This window comes from Fragaria vesca, linkage group LG7 (assembly GCF_000184155.1).
Source record: "Fragaria vesca subsp. vesca linkage group LG7, FraVesHawaii_1.0, whole genome shotgun sequence".
NCBI classification, from domain to species: domain Eukaryota; kingdom Viridiplantae; phylum Streptophyta; class Magnoliopsida; order Rosales; family Rosaceae; genus Fragaria; species Fragaria vesca.
This window is the reverse complement of record NC_020497.1, coordinates 2,736,829-2,751,668: the sequence shown is the minus strand read 5'-3', so window position 1 is coordinate 2,751,668 and position 14,840 is coordinate 2,736,829. Positions and strand designations below refer to the sequence as shown.

The window sequence follows — 14,840 nt, the reverse complement described above, 5'->3', positions numbered from 1 at the left end:
CAGTCTCTCTCTCTCTCTCTCTCTCTCTCTCTCTCTCTCTCTCTCTGCCTTTAGTTTGAGTGATTTTTTTAAATGTTGGACCCTCAAGCCTGCAGGCTCAGCCCGCGTTGATTCCGCCTAGGCCCACCTCGTGTCCGCCTAGCCCGCAGGATTTGTTTTTATTTACTAATTTTTTTTTTTACTCCCAGATTTTTTTTCGTACAAAAAAAAATAAAAGGAAGCTTGCTCCGATCTCTCTGCTTGACGCCTTCACAGCCCTGGCCTCTGTTCCAAACCATCACCACCATTCCGCCACCGTCCACAATGAACCAAACTCTGGCCTCAGTCTCAAAAAACCAGAACAAAATCAAGACCCCTTTTAGCTTGAATCTTCATCAAGAACTGAACGCTCTCAAAGATTGCACCAAAATTAATCTTTGCTGCGTTTCAGTGCTTTCAGAGTCCTCTATTAGTGAATAGATAAGAATTATTGTTGATAGTTCAAATCAAAGCAACAGAAAAGTATCATGTCATACTGCATTGCGCTTTTGTGCTTGATAGATTATTTTCTGCAGAAGGCATTTCTGCCTAGCAGCCCTAGCTGTACGTACTGGGGAGCTATTAAGCATTTCTCCAACCTTATGCACTCCTCTTTATTCAGTGATATAATATGAACTTAGTTGCACTCTTCTAAGCATTTTCAAGTGTGGTCACGCAACACCTCCGGTGTGAAGTTTAGGAGCATGACACATCAAGTAGTAGCTCGTCGATCCTCGCGATGACCTGTATGTATTTCTGAAAAGAAATCTCATCGACAGCACCTAAAATAGTGTTCATTAGACCAACACATACACATTGAACACCTGCTCCCCACCATCAAAGCAATGCAGCAGAGAATAATGGACTTCAGAAATTATCATCTGTATAGTAAGTTCTTATTATCGTTCCGATTATCATCATTTTGTTTTATTTGCTATTGTCATCAATTATTTTCTTGGACTTGATCTAATTGACGAACTGGACATGGATGTTTCAGTTTGAGATCTTGACCAATTTGCAAACAGACCAAGGATTGGTGGGATTGAAAATATCCCTCAGTTGAAGCTTGCTCCGCCAGCTGTGTATCATGAAAAGGTTCCCAGATTTGTACTATACTATTATATAGATTGTACTATGGTCACATAAGCCAGCAGCAAGCCGCCGATACTCCAGAGTCCATATGCCCTCTGTTGAATTGTTACTTCAAATGCTTGGCATTAGTTGCTAACAACATTTGGTTATAGTGAGGCTCAAACAGACCCTCTTGGGGTAACCTACAAACTCAAAGATAATCCAACCTGATCCCTTGTGTTCATTTTTGCATACATTCGTGGCGGCCTTATTAGTCGCATACCTCCTGGAACTCCCCAAGATCATGACCCTGATTTTTCCAGTGCTATGCATGGACCAACCAAGACTAACCATTCTGTTTGCTGTACATTTTGCCTCCAGTTTTGGTGACTCATGTAGCTGCCATTAGAGCACTGATACTCAACATACATGCTTAAAGTCTCCTTTAACAACCTGTGGAATTTTCTTCATTGTTGGTAAATATGGACTACATGCATGTGACTTCATGAGTATCAAATAGAACTTGGATTACATTGACCCCAAGTTGTTATATGGAAATACAGCATGAGATGGTTTTGGAACTTGTATATTTGGTTCTCGGAGCACAAATTGTTTAGCCAAGCTTGCTGAGTTGCTGCCTCCTAAACATGGCTAAAAGGCAGATTAGGCAGCATATTACGAACATGAAAATTTCTTTAAGGGGGAGCTCATGATTCAACATGTTCTAGCAAGTTTAGCATTTTTATAGTGTGTTTATGATAACCTAAGATCTGCAGGTATTGCAGTCATTAGCGTATTTCAATCAGTCAATCAGTGTACGGTGTACCATTCACAAGATCTTAATAGGAGTTACTGTGTGTTTCTCCTCATGAGAGTTTGAAGGAGGACTGTGCAGGTATGTAGGCCTACACTGAAAGCCATTTTGATAAATGACATGTGAAACGCATCTACTCTGGGTCTCTGGCTGCCATGATCAGCACTAGCTAGATTGTAATGTTGGTTTCACGTGTACAATTGATTTGGTCTACGTACGAAGGTGCCAGAGGTATTTTGTCATCCTCAAATAGTAGAAAAAGCCTGTGAACTTTACTTGTCCCTGAGCTAGATTTCATACTGTTGCATGACTTATTTCCAAATTTGTAAACTTTAAGGTGATATATATAACTTAATTTCAGTTGTGCATGATGATTGCATATACTGTATGATACTCTTGAAATTGAGGTGTTGTATCGTGCTCCGGAGTATTAAAACCATGTATTTTATAATGTTCCGGACTGGGCTACTCCTGTATCTCTTCCTGCACTGAAGAGTTTGTTCTATATATAAATTGTGGAAGAACCTTTTCTATTAATTATGTTTTGAGATAAATCTTGCAAAGATTTGAAAGCAGCCATATCTTGTACACATTATTGATGTGGCTGCAGTGAAGCTTGACCTTGTAAGTAGTCATAGAGGATAAGGTTTTAATTTCAGTGAATTACTTCCAAGTATATTTGTGGGATTTTCATGTACTAGTGCCTGAGTACTGACATGAGTAGTGCCAAATATTTTCTTGGTTAATAATTATATTATGCTGCCCCATCTCCATGAGTTCTAGTTTATATATTTTCTTGCTCTGGAATGGCATCTTGAAGAAGACAAACAATTTTGAATTATCTGCTCACTTTTAGGAGTATGAGCTGCTTCTGGTCATGTGGATTGAAGATCTGCACTAGATTATAATATAAGAAGAGAAACAGGCAATGGCCTGGATAAGATAGAACTAGCTGGATATGTGGATTAAATTTGTCACTTGCTCCCTATACACAAAGCTGCACAAGTTTTAGGACTAGTCTTTATCTAATATGGTATTAGAACTTAATTTGTGTTTCCGAAAGTTTTCTTCTATGAAATCTTAACTTTCCGAGAGATAGTGTGATGCAAGATCAATGTGAGCACGAGTTAGTGAAGGCAATCGAGCTCACTTAAGTTTGTAAAACAAAGCCTCCAACTAATTGCTTCAAGGAGGCTGCAGAAAACAAGTTAGCGTGCAGACTTATTCGTCGCCCTCTGAACGAAACATATGTGAGTCCACAGCTAGCTGGTACAAGATTGGCATTCAAAGTACTGGATGCATGTGAAAAATCACATAATTCTTAGTGTACTGGTTGAACTATAGACTCCCAGATGAATACGCAGAAAATAGAAGAACGTCATACGTGTATACTTTCTTGCCACACTTATCAGTTCTTAACGGATTGATGAAGACTGCTTCTGAACTGTTCTATTACTTTTGGTGCAATTGTGAAAGTACAAACAAGTCGGCTAGCTAGCTGCCATTCACATCCATCTTTGTTACCCAGAAACGAAAAAAAGAAGAGGAAAAATAGAGATTTTGCCTTATAGGACAAATACATGCTTAAACTGGTTATAGGAATAGGTGACACAGTACGAGTGGTGCTGAAAACAACCTAACCAAAAACGATAAGAGATGGCCTTTCAATTCATATGGTTTATCCTTGTTATCAAAATCTAAGCGAAATCGAAAAGGAAATTAGGGATTGGGGGAGCTGTAGTGTGCCTTGAAAGAGAGGTAATGCTATAGCAACTTGGAAAGATTGAACTATGCATGGATGTGATTTGTGAACCGTGAATGATTTGAAGCTCAAAGGGGTAGAGCTATCTGCGTAATTGGGCCATTTTGTTTATGTATAAGGACAGAAATCCCAGCATAACTTGGAAAACATTAGGGCCTGAACTAACAGATATCTTTCAGTCGTCATATATACACCACAAGATAATGTAGAACCAATAATAGGATGATATGGGAGCTAGTATCTTTATGGAAATCATGGTGTGTGGTGTCAAATGTCACTGCTTTTGGGAGGAGATGAGTTGATGTCTTGATGATCAGTTGAGAGAGAGCACAAAATGTTTATATACTGTGAATTGACTTGAAAATTTTTGGTTAAGAAGCTAGGAGGGAAATCCAAATAGGAAATACCATAATAATGCTAGCTATAAATGAATCTAGGATTCAGTCCCATAGAGACAAATTTTTTGGTCCCGACACATTTATTGTCAAACATACCCACAGTTGGTGAGTATATGCCCCAAGCCAAAAATGTTTTGATTATTGAGAATGAGAAGTAAGATTTTGCTTTATTGCTTGTTGGGATGTGAAGAGGTTTTAACTATTGTCTTGTTTTGTACTTTTGGTTAAACCAAATTGCAACTTGAAAGAAGTTTGTGTGACAAGGAAAGATTTTACAATTTACCAAAAGATCAAAAAGATATAACTGTCGAAAAACTTACTCTTGTTTGGAAAAAATCTATGTTCAAACATTAAACCACGAGCTAGCCGTTAGAGAATTTTTCATTTTCATTTACATGGCATGTTTGCCGAAAAACTTAGATATTTTTTTATAAATAAAATCTATAATGCTCCTTACTATTTCGTATGCTCCACCGAATACTTTTGGAGGATGATTGTTGAAATATTAAGTTTTGGCCCAAGTTTATGTCTCCTTAGGCACTAATTATAAAGAATAAAGAAGTTCATTCTCCGCCTATTCACAAAAAAAAAAAAAAAAAAGAATTCTCCAGAGATATGTGTTGGAAGTTTATTATAAGAGATGACTTCTAATTGAGTCTGTGCCTTACCTTTTTAATTTTTTTAGTTAAGCCTTGTAAGGACGTTATTTATTAACAATGATGAACAGATCAAAGACTTTCTATATTAGCTCTTTAACTATTTTAGAGAACGAGTTTAGTTTTTTATCACTTTAACAAGTTAATTTTTGTTTTTGCTATGATTTTGTGATCTAATTAGTCTTTAAATTGTGTGAACAATTTTAGTTATGGTTTTATAGAATCCTAATTGCATACATGTGATCCTAGCTTTAGAAATTGAGGGATTGACTTATTTCTTGGTGAGATGATTTTTTTTTCAAACATGATTTGTTCTAATCTCACCAGTCAATTTTCTGAAGTATATTTTTTTATTCAAAAATATTTGCTAGTTTATGAACGTTGTATCACTGTTTTGTAGCAACTTACGAATACAAGCCCAAACTGAACGAAATGATCTTTTTTGAACTTGTTTGCCATTTCAAAATAGGTAACAACAGTGAGATTATGGAAGATCTAACGAGCAAATCAACCAACCAAGATGATTGAGAGTAAATCTGAAACATCCTCATAAACAAGACCAAACCTGATTATGTAGATTGGATGTGCAAGACTGCAAGTTAGCATTGACTAGAATCAACAGATAAAACTCAAAACAGTCCGATGAGAACTCGTGATCAAGAGCACAACTCACTCGTCTCCAAAGAGGTTCCATCAGGATGTACTTGAGCAGTAAATAAGTGAAAAGGAAAGAGTAAAAAGTTAAAAGTTACATTAACCGCTGGTATAATTGAGATATGGGTCGGGTTGGGATTTGGGGTTGCAGGCTTTGGGTGGACATGTGGGAAATTGGGACTGACCCATCGGCAGACTAGTAGTGACAGAGAGTCCATAGAAGGACTTTCCAAAGCTTTTCTCTTCTCTTTCTTTCTTCTTTCTTTACTGTGCAGTGTGCATTCTGAGAGAGATAGAGAGCCTCCTCTGAGAGTCCCCACAACGGCCTGTCCTCGCAGCTGGACAAAACTGCCACCGCCAATAATGCTTGGGACCTTGTAAACCAGACAACCCTACCGTCCCCCCCCCCCCCCCCCCTCCTCTTCTCTTGTTCTGCTAAGTCTTCACCTCACCAACTATACTTTCTCCCTCTAGCTTCAAGTATATCTACCATATCATATCCTCACTCTCAATCAAGTTCATAGTGTATTATTTTCCACCCTTCATTTCTTACCCCATCTTAGTTTTTCCCATTTTTTGATTCTGGGATTTCACCCTTCTTCTGAGGCCCCTCCATCTCAACCACCAACTTCTTTCCCCTCAAGTACTCACCTCTCTGATTTCTCTAGAGTTCTTCATAGCTACAGCAGCAACAGCACCCCAAGCATTTAATATTGTTCCATTTAAGAGCATCAGAAAACAAAGGAATGTGAGAGGATTTCACATTTATTGCCTTTGTTGTGTTAGCATCTCACTATGGAATGTTGGTAGGGAGAGAGAGCTAGAGAGAGAAAGAAAGAAAGATGGCCATTTTTTTATAAAGATCTTCTTCACCAACCTCCTTGCTGCTCAGTAATGAAGAGGCTCCAAGGACCTATAAATCCCTGTGTATGTTTTATGTTACTGGTTTCCTAATTTGTACGCACCCTTTATTTTTCTCTGTGCTCTTTGTTGAATCCCTTCCAAGATTCAAGAAATTGACTGCATTTACTTCTCAAAAATGCTTTCTTTCTTTCTTTTTCATTCATTGCAATGCCAGTCTTTACCAGAAAATCTGATGCACTCTTTCTTTAACATTCTATTCACATTCTGTATTCAAAGTTGAGAACTTGAGACTGAACCACCCTCCACCCAATCCATATCAGTTTTTAATATAAAGGGTCTGGTGTGAAACCCAGTAAAGTTGCTTTCTTTTCTTTCTTTCTAATTTATTGACAATTTAATGGGGTTTTCTGGTTTGCCATTTTCAGTTCTTTGGAGACCATTTGGATTTGCAGTGCATAGACCCAGGATTCACCACCACCACCACCACACATGGCTTGAGATTTGAGGAAGAAGAGGAAGCACAATACCTCTCAGGGTTGGAAGATAGAATGCCATTTCTTCAGATGCTACAAAACATTGATTTCCCTCCTTGTGATTTCTCTCCAAAAGAGCCAAGCTTTCAAGCACTGTTGAGACTGCAGCTCCTCAACAAGGCCACCACAGCAGTATGGCCTGAAATGGGATATACCCAAAATGCCCAAATTCACACACTTGAAGCACTTGAGAGCTGTGTGACTCAAGACAATCAACAACAGTTGTATTCACCAGCAAAATCTGAAGGACAAAACCCTCACCAAAACAACACACTTTCAGTTTCTGGTACTCTTGAGGGTGGTGGTGGTGCGAGCTCAGATTGCAACCAAGAACTGCAACAACTCAACTCGGCAAAAATGACTCCTAACCAGACACAGTTCACCAAATCGGCTTCTACTCCGGCCACCCGAGAGAGACGAAAGCGCAAGAGAACAAGACCAACCAAGAACAAAGAAGAGGTAGAGAGCCAGAGAATGACCCACATTGCTGTTGAGCGAAACCGCAGACGCCAAATGAATGACCATCTCAATGTTCTCAGATCCCTCATGCCCCCTTCCTACATACAAAGGGTAATAATCTCAACTGCGTTTAACCAAATTTAAATTTGTTTAATTTAGTGTCATCACTGAAAATGCGTTGTCATAATCTTAAAGGGTGACCAAGCTTCCATCGTTGGGGGAGCAATAGACTTTGTGAAGGAATTGGAGCAGCACCTTCAGTCCCTTGAAGCACAAAAGAGAATGAGAAGAGCTGAAGGCTTTACCACCACCAATGTTGACCCTAACAATAACAACTCAATGACATCATCTTCGCCATCTTCATCATCAGCCATGACAATGCCTTCAAATGGGATGTTCATGTCTCTCTCCCAATGCAGAATCGGGTCGACTGAGGAAGGAAACACTCGTGGGGATGATGGAGTTACCGCACAAAACAAGTCTGAGGCTGCAGAAGTAGATGTCACAGTGATCCAAACCCATGTGAACTTGAAGGTTCAGTGTCAAAAGAGGCCTGGCCAGTTGGTGAGAGCCCTTGTTGCCTTTGAAGATATCAGGCTAACAGTTTTGCACCTCAACATTACTTCTTCAGAAGACAAGGTTCTTTACTCTTTCAATCTCAAGGTATTGCACCAAATTCTTTAATCATGGTTGTATTTTCAACATTCTGTCTAGTCTCTTTGTCTTTTTCTGGTCAAACCATTCTGACTTGCAACACAAGCAACCCCTAGAGCTAGATACCAGGCTAGCATGCACCCTAAGCTAGCTACCCTAGTCCTTGATGAAGATTCTTTTTCATTTGTTGTTGGAAAAGGTGTGCCTTGTGGAGCTGTAGGCATTAATCTAATGCTTTTTTCACTTTGAACTTGGTAACGCAGATTGAGGAGGGATGCAAGTTAGGATCAGCAGATGACATTGCTAGAGCAGTACATCAAATATTCAGCTTCATCAATGGCAGCTGATTTCTTTAAGGACTCAAATGCTCTCCAGAAAAAAGCAGCTGACTTTCATTTCTTAGCTAGATAGAGTAGGGGAAGAATCTCACCCAAAAAAAGAGTAGGGAAAGCAAGAGAGTGGCCAAAACTCCAAAAGATGAAGAGGAAAAATGTAAGGTGGGTGGTCATCTTTCACTCTTTTGGGGATGGGAGATTGTGTCTCTCTCGGTAGGGATGTGCATTGTGTGAGTTGTTTACTAATCCCAGCTCAAATGTAAGTTATTCGGTGTTTACTTTATTTTTCTTTTTGGAAGAAAATGGGGAGCTTAGGGACCCTACCAATCACCATGGTTATGAATTGTGGAGTTTCAGGGCTTATTTCATTTTTGTTGATTCTCATCATTACATCTTTCAAAGGATGCTTCTCTTTACACATCCTACTTTTGGGGGAATCCATATGAATTATAGATTATGGGTCTGAATGGTTCAGGACCATGCTTTATGCAGGTCACTTTTTTCTTCCTCTTGGGGCTTGTTCTTCATCCTCCATGGATACTAATCAAATTTTACTGTCAATCTGGGGATGATTAACATCAACCCAAGTTCTTTTACTGTTTTTGGATCCAACTTAAGGGATAGTGGTTAGTTTTTTTGAAAGGGATAGTGCATATATAGTGGTTAGTTAAAATAGGCAACAAGATAGAAGATGAAAGAGGGCTAGGGCTACAGAGACTTGAAATGTGAACCAAAATTGGCATTATGTGCAGCAAAATTTGGCTCACTCCCATGTGCCCATTCTGGAAGCTTGTGAAAGAAATTCTTATAGAAGTCATGCAGACTGTTATTTATTTATATTGTTGCTCAGAAGAAGTGGTACCACCCCCACATGTATTGCACCTGATGCTAGCTGGTGGACTACATCAGTATATGCGTATCTGATTCCTCTCATTATTTAATCAAACTCTATTTTTCCAAACAATTGAATTTCAGAAGGGCAAAGTTTAATACTGCTGCTGCATGCTGATATCCAAACAAATGTTCTTCACAATTGATATCTGCTCAAGTTATTCATAGTGTAAACGTTAAACTTTGCAAAAGGGTAGCTATGCCACCACTAAAGAACTGAACTTTGAAGATAAAATTGAAGTAGGAACACTGTAACAATGACAGAGACACAGCCTGGTTAATACTGGTGTGATTAAAGCGAATGCAGAAAACCCTTATAAGGTTAGACAAGCATGCATGTCACCCGCTTCCACACGGGTCAATGCCTTAAAATGATGTATAATATGTATATATATATATATATATATATATAGATCCCTGTATATGTATATGTGTGTATTATTCTAATTTGATGACAATGATGAAATGAGATAAAGGCATGGGGACAAAGTCAAATATCAAATATATACATACACATACCTCGACTTTAATAATGAAGCTAGCTGCCTGAAAATGTGGCCTGAGAAATTATCATAAGGATGATGAAGCCTGAAGAGAGAGGGGAGGCAAGAATGCAAAGGATGGAGCACCTATCCCCATGTCTAAAGAGACTCAGTCGTCCTATTCATCTTGGGTCTGCGTATTTCTTTTCATTTTCCACAGCTTTTCTTCAAGGTCAGTCCCAATCTACATCATCTGGTTTTGGGGCTAATAATGCTGCGCTGTAGGCCGTAGCAGCTAGCTATGCTCCATGACATGTTTGCCTTTCTTGATCTGAAAAATATTATATCAGAACTCATCATAGAGCCCTTTCTGTTGCTTAGCTACTTAGCTTGATCCCCGCCCCACCCCCACATCTCATCCCTTTTGTTTTTCACTCTGAACTCTGAAGTCAATGTCTTCAATCATTTCCTCAAATTCAGTTGGTAATTTGGCTCAAGTAGCATGATTAACCCACATCAAATTTCCAAGTAATATAATGCATGTCATCAACCAAAATATGCATGCTGCAAGATGAAAGGTGAACATGCAATAAGACGTCTCATGATCGATATATATTTTTTTTATCGGATAACAACTTAAATGTTATAATTAGTATGTCGTGAGTCGAACTCATAACCTCTTACTTACGAAAAAGATACTATATTACTTGACCAAATGGTACTATTCTGCCATAATACGTATCTGAGTAATTAAAAAATACATTTAAAATGCAGTTTAAAATAGAATCACTAAAAGGATATATAACGAAAGAAGGCTTCACAGTATAAATTAGTTTGATCGGTGTTAGCTAGTGGTTAGCTGTTGTCAAAATGGTGATTCATGTTGGTAAAAAAAGTGCAAGTTGTAAGAATTAGAAAGCCATATTAAGAACTTAATTACTTAATTCATGTTTGAAAGGGATTTATCGAAGTGGGTTATGCTAGCCTCGGATACATTGAAATTGTAATATACCAAAAAGGAACATTTGTCTGATATTATATGGGGGTAAGTGACTGTTTTATTTGGAAAGGAGAGCCTCTGTGTGGATTTGCGGTATAGTCACTATCTGTAATGTATATAGTAGGAGGAGCAGCACTACTATACTACAAATCTCGCATTTCCAGAACTATTCAACTATACATGAGCATTAGCTTAAGCATATTTGGTCTGATTACACTATAGTTTAGGACTTTAGGGTACTTTGAGAGTCTCAATGTGGTTGGTTCTATCACCAATGTAAAACGCCGTCAGCAGTTTAGGTATTCATGCCTAACTTTTTACATTGCATGGCAATTGCAAAAGGGTTTGATATATTCGATCACTTTGGTACTCAGCACTTCCTTCCTTTGTTTAACATTTTTAGGGTTCTTTTCCAATATAACTCCCTGCTCTATCACGTTCACCGTAACATTTTTATGGTGAGTTTAAGACAATGCATTTCAATGTTACCGTATTAATCTGTTTTTTTATTAATAAATTTGATGTGGGAGAATACTCTGCTCTACCTATCTGTTACAAAAAAAAAAATGCATCTTTTTATTTTAAATCATTTCTGTTGATACACATGAACTATTTGCTACTACTCAACCAACCATCGTTCCACCACCACTGTAACATAACCACCCCAAGAGAATCTTTGAAATTCAGCTTAGGTTTGTATCGATCAGTTGCGTGTTACGCTACAGGTGACTTGCATGCATTGCATAGCATACACACAAGTATTGATAGATCGAGATGCTTCAAGAATCAAATATCATTGCTGAGATGTTTTGTTCTCATTCATCAGAGACAAGAAACTTCAACCTGCTACTCTTTCCTGATACTACAAAACCACTACAATTTCCAAAGAAAAGCTAGAAAACATAAGGGGTTAAATCAGTACTACACTATACTGTTTACTCGAGCCTCAGAGCTAGCTAGTTAGTCTTCTCTACACTTCAAATTCCAAAGAGAACCTACCCAGCTAGCTCTGCATGCCTTACCCTCTGAAATGAAAAAGAAAAAAAAATAAAAACTCCTAATCTCAATTTTTCTTAAGAGAAAAAGAAATACTTCTTTTTTTTTGAAAGTAATGAAAAAGAAATACTCATTGCCAAACTCCGTTCAGTTTCTCTTTGTTCGTGTTGAGTCTGAACATGGATCAGCTAGGTTTTGTAGCTTTTGGCAACATAAGGCTGACATACATGGCCCTTTATTTTCAAAAACCATCAGATTGATTCCCTGAGCCACATCGTAGTAGGGCATCCAAATCCTAACAGAGTGCCAGAAATCTCCTCGGAGACTCTGTACTGCGGGCCACCACCTCTCCACCCTATCTCCGCCGTACAGTCGATCAGATCAGAACAGAAAATCAGAGAGGTTTCCATTAATCATATCCCCACGCTTTGACCGGTGGTCACACTCGATCATCGTCACCTCGTCAGAAATTCACGTCGATGACGATGGTCTGGTCTGAAACTGTTAGCTTTTGCTTGTTTAATTTGAAGTCAAACGCCAGGGATGAAAAAAGGGTCAAAGTGATCGTCGAGGGAGGGAGGAGGGCTTTGTCCAGTCAATCACGCATTGACAGAGTCGTGTGTGTGCGTCGCTGGAGTAGTGGAGTACACACGCGCACAGAGCCAGCGAATTACTTCTTCTTCGGAGTTATTGCACGAGAGAGATAGAGAGAGAGAGAGAGAGAGGCCTATATGATCAAATATGAACGAGTGAATAAATCTGTACGTGTTGTTTTTTTTTATTGGAAATCTGTACGTGTTGTTGCTGTTTTTAGCTTTCGGCTTCTGATCGAGTTGTCTCTGTACGTACTCGTGGCTCTTTTGGTGTCGATTTCCTTGAAAACATGCATGGCCTTCTTCCTGTTCCTTTTCTTATATATTCAACCTAGCCTGTTCATCTTTTCTTTCTTATATAACATTATTTTGATCGCATTTTGGGTTCATGTAGTTTGACTCACCAGATTTGTAATCTTGGGTTCTATGCTTTCTGATTTCAGTTTTAAATTTTAACAATAATGTCCGTCTAAGTTGTAAGCATTTGCAACCAGGCCCTTTGCAGTATTGTAAACTACAATCAAGTTCTTTCCAACAACAATGTCAAATGAGGTTGAACGGAATGCCAACAAACCGATGAGCCATTGAACTCATAAGAGATATGTATATGTTGCATTTGAGTTTTGCATAGACAATATGTGAATTAATTACTACATATGATATGACCACGATAAAACATGACACGTTGTATGTTAAAAGAAGTAAAAAGTTTTCGAACATACTAAATTTGATTTAAAACATGAAAAATACCATGTATGCAAGACAAGTCTAAAAGATCAGGTGAATATATATGTAATTGGCTTAAGTACCCAATTTTAGTAGATCCTTACTGCCTAGCTTGAGTCCTTAGCCATATCTTAGGGACCATGGCGGTTATGGGACCTTAATAATTTGTTGTTCTTACCAAGTTAGCTAGATGAAATAGGTTAAAGAGTCAGTTACTCGTACTCATACTCAATTGCATAGAATACTGAGGTACATCTGCTAGTGAACTTCAGATATACATACCACCATACCCAATAAACAATAATATAAATCCAAAGTACTTTTGCATCCATGAGAATTACCTTAGTTGCATTAGAGGGCTAGTGTCCGGGCACTTTGAAGCAGGGAAGAGTGGGTGAAGGAATCATATATATATATATATATATATATATATATATATATACACACACATACATACATGGGGACTCATATCTCATCAACCTCATGGTTTTGATCAGTAGTCATGGGGGGAGGTACCTGCAAAAGTTGACGAAGCGTGATCGAAGCCCTTCTTCGAGTCATTTTACACCAAACAGGTGGTGGCCGTAATGCATGAAAGCCATGTTATATTTCGAATGAAGTTGGCTAAGAAGACAAACACGAGTCACAGAATGTGGGGAGTGGGCTGAGGGAGAGGGAGGTAAAGCCCTTTTCCTAGGCTTGTGCTTCTCCCTCCATCCCTTTCTAACCAGCAAAATTGTTGGCCTCGAAACCATATCCCCTCAATTATTTTCACCTTTTTCTCCTTTGGGTTTTCACCTTTACACCGTATAGGATCAAGGAGGCATGCAAAACTGGACCATAGAGAACATGCATTGGCTAGTGTTAGAATGATCGATGGGGTAGCTCGATATCTACACTGGGACATGGGGAGCAGTCAAAAGCTATAAGGCTATAACCGGGTGTTGCTTAAGGTAAAAAGATGGTTCATTTTCACCAAAACAAACAGTATGTTCTATGAAAACAGTGAATAAGCTTGTCTGTAAGTGTTTGTTTAGGAATGTAATGGAAAGTCGGCATGTTTTTACCACTAGCGAATTTCCAATAAGGTTAGTTTTGAGGCAACTTTGCAGTAAGCTACTATATATCGCGTACGTTGTAATGGTGAGCTGAAATTTATTGTTGAACAATAGGCTACGATTTTCATCGAGTTTTACTTTATTTTCATGCCTAAGTTTAAAGTTTTGCCGCAGGAGAGCTCATGTAAAATCTTTTAAATCTGTAAATTTGGAAGTTACTGTTCAAAAATCAAAATTACCTTGTAGCTCTCCAGCAGGTTGAACAGTACGGCGTCGTATCAATGAACTTGTCTAACAATGAAGGCCCAACCAAAGAAAATAAAAAGGTACTCTAAAGCCCAGCCCACAATTTCCAAATCCATACATACCAAACATGTTCAGAGTTTGCAATTTCTGAACTCCAACAGCTTAGAAAATGACATTGATATGATGAATTTATTCCTTTGGTGAGCAGGAGTTGATATGGTATCCTTGTATTCCCGTGTTCCTACGTAAGTAACTCTTGCACCTTCACACTGCTCAAAAGGCCTGTGTCCCAAATCTATTCCTAGAGTAACGACATCTTTGGCAAGAATTGGATCATTCTTGTTGAACAAAATGAGGTGTATCAAAAGGTATGCTACTTTCGAACACACGTACATGTTCCATGGACACTGAAGCCAATGACTGTTGTTCTGTTTCTCCTTTTCAAGTTCCTGGATGGACGGGAGCTCGGCTATAATGGAGGGTCTGCTGTTCGCGATTGACACTTGCACAACAACATTGATCAGCAGATGCTACAATGTCATGAACCTAGCTAACATTTTCATTGCTGTTCATTTTTACCAGATGCAACTGTTTAGTCTTTACATAAGGCTTGGAGGGTTTTAACTGAGA

General features: G+C 38.6%; 1 protein-coding gene across 1 annotated transcript; it reads left to right on the top strand.

Moving 5' to 3' along the window:
- The first annotated feature begins 6,989 nt into the window (after window positions 1–6,989).
- Window positions 6,990–8,671, top strand: LOC101294879 (transcription factor bHLH57-like). The gene is made up of 3 exons (XM_004306563.1): window positions 6,990–7,340; window positions 7,425–7,892; window positions 8,147–8,671. Exons 1-3 carry the CDS (start codon window positions 7,128–7,130, stop codon window positions 8,228–8,230), a joined length of 765 nt encoding a protein of 254 aa, XP_004306611.1. The 5' UTR covers window positions 6,990–7,127; the 3' UTR covers window positions 8,231–8,671.
- Window positions 8,672–14,840: the final 6,169 nt, after the last annotated feature.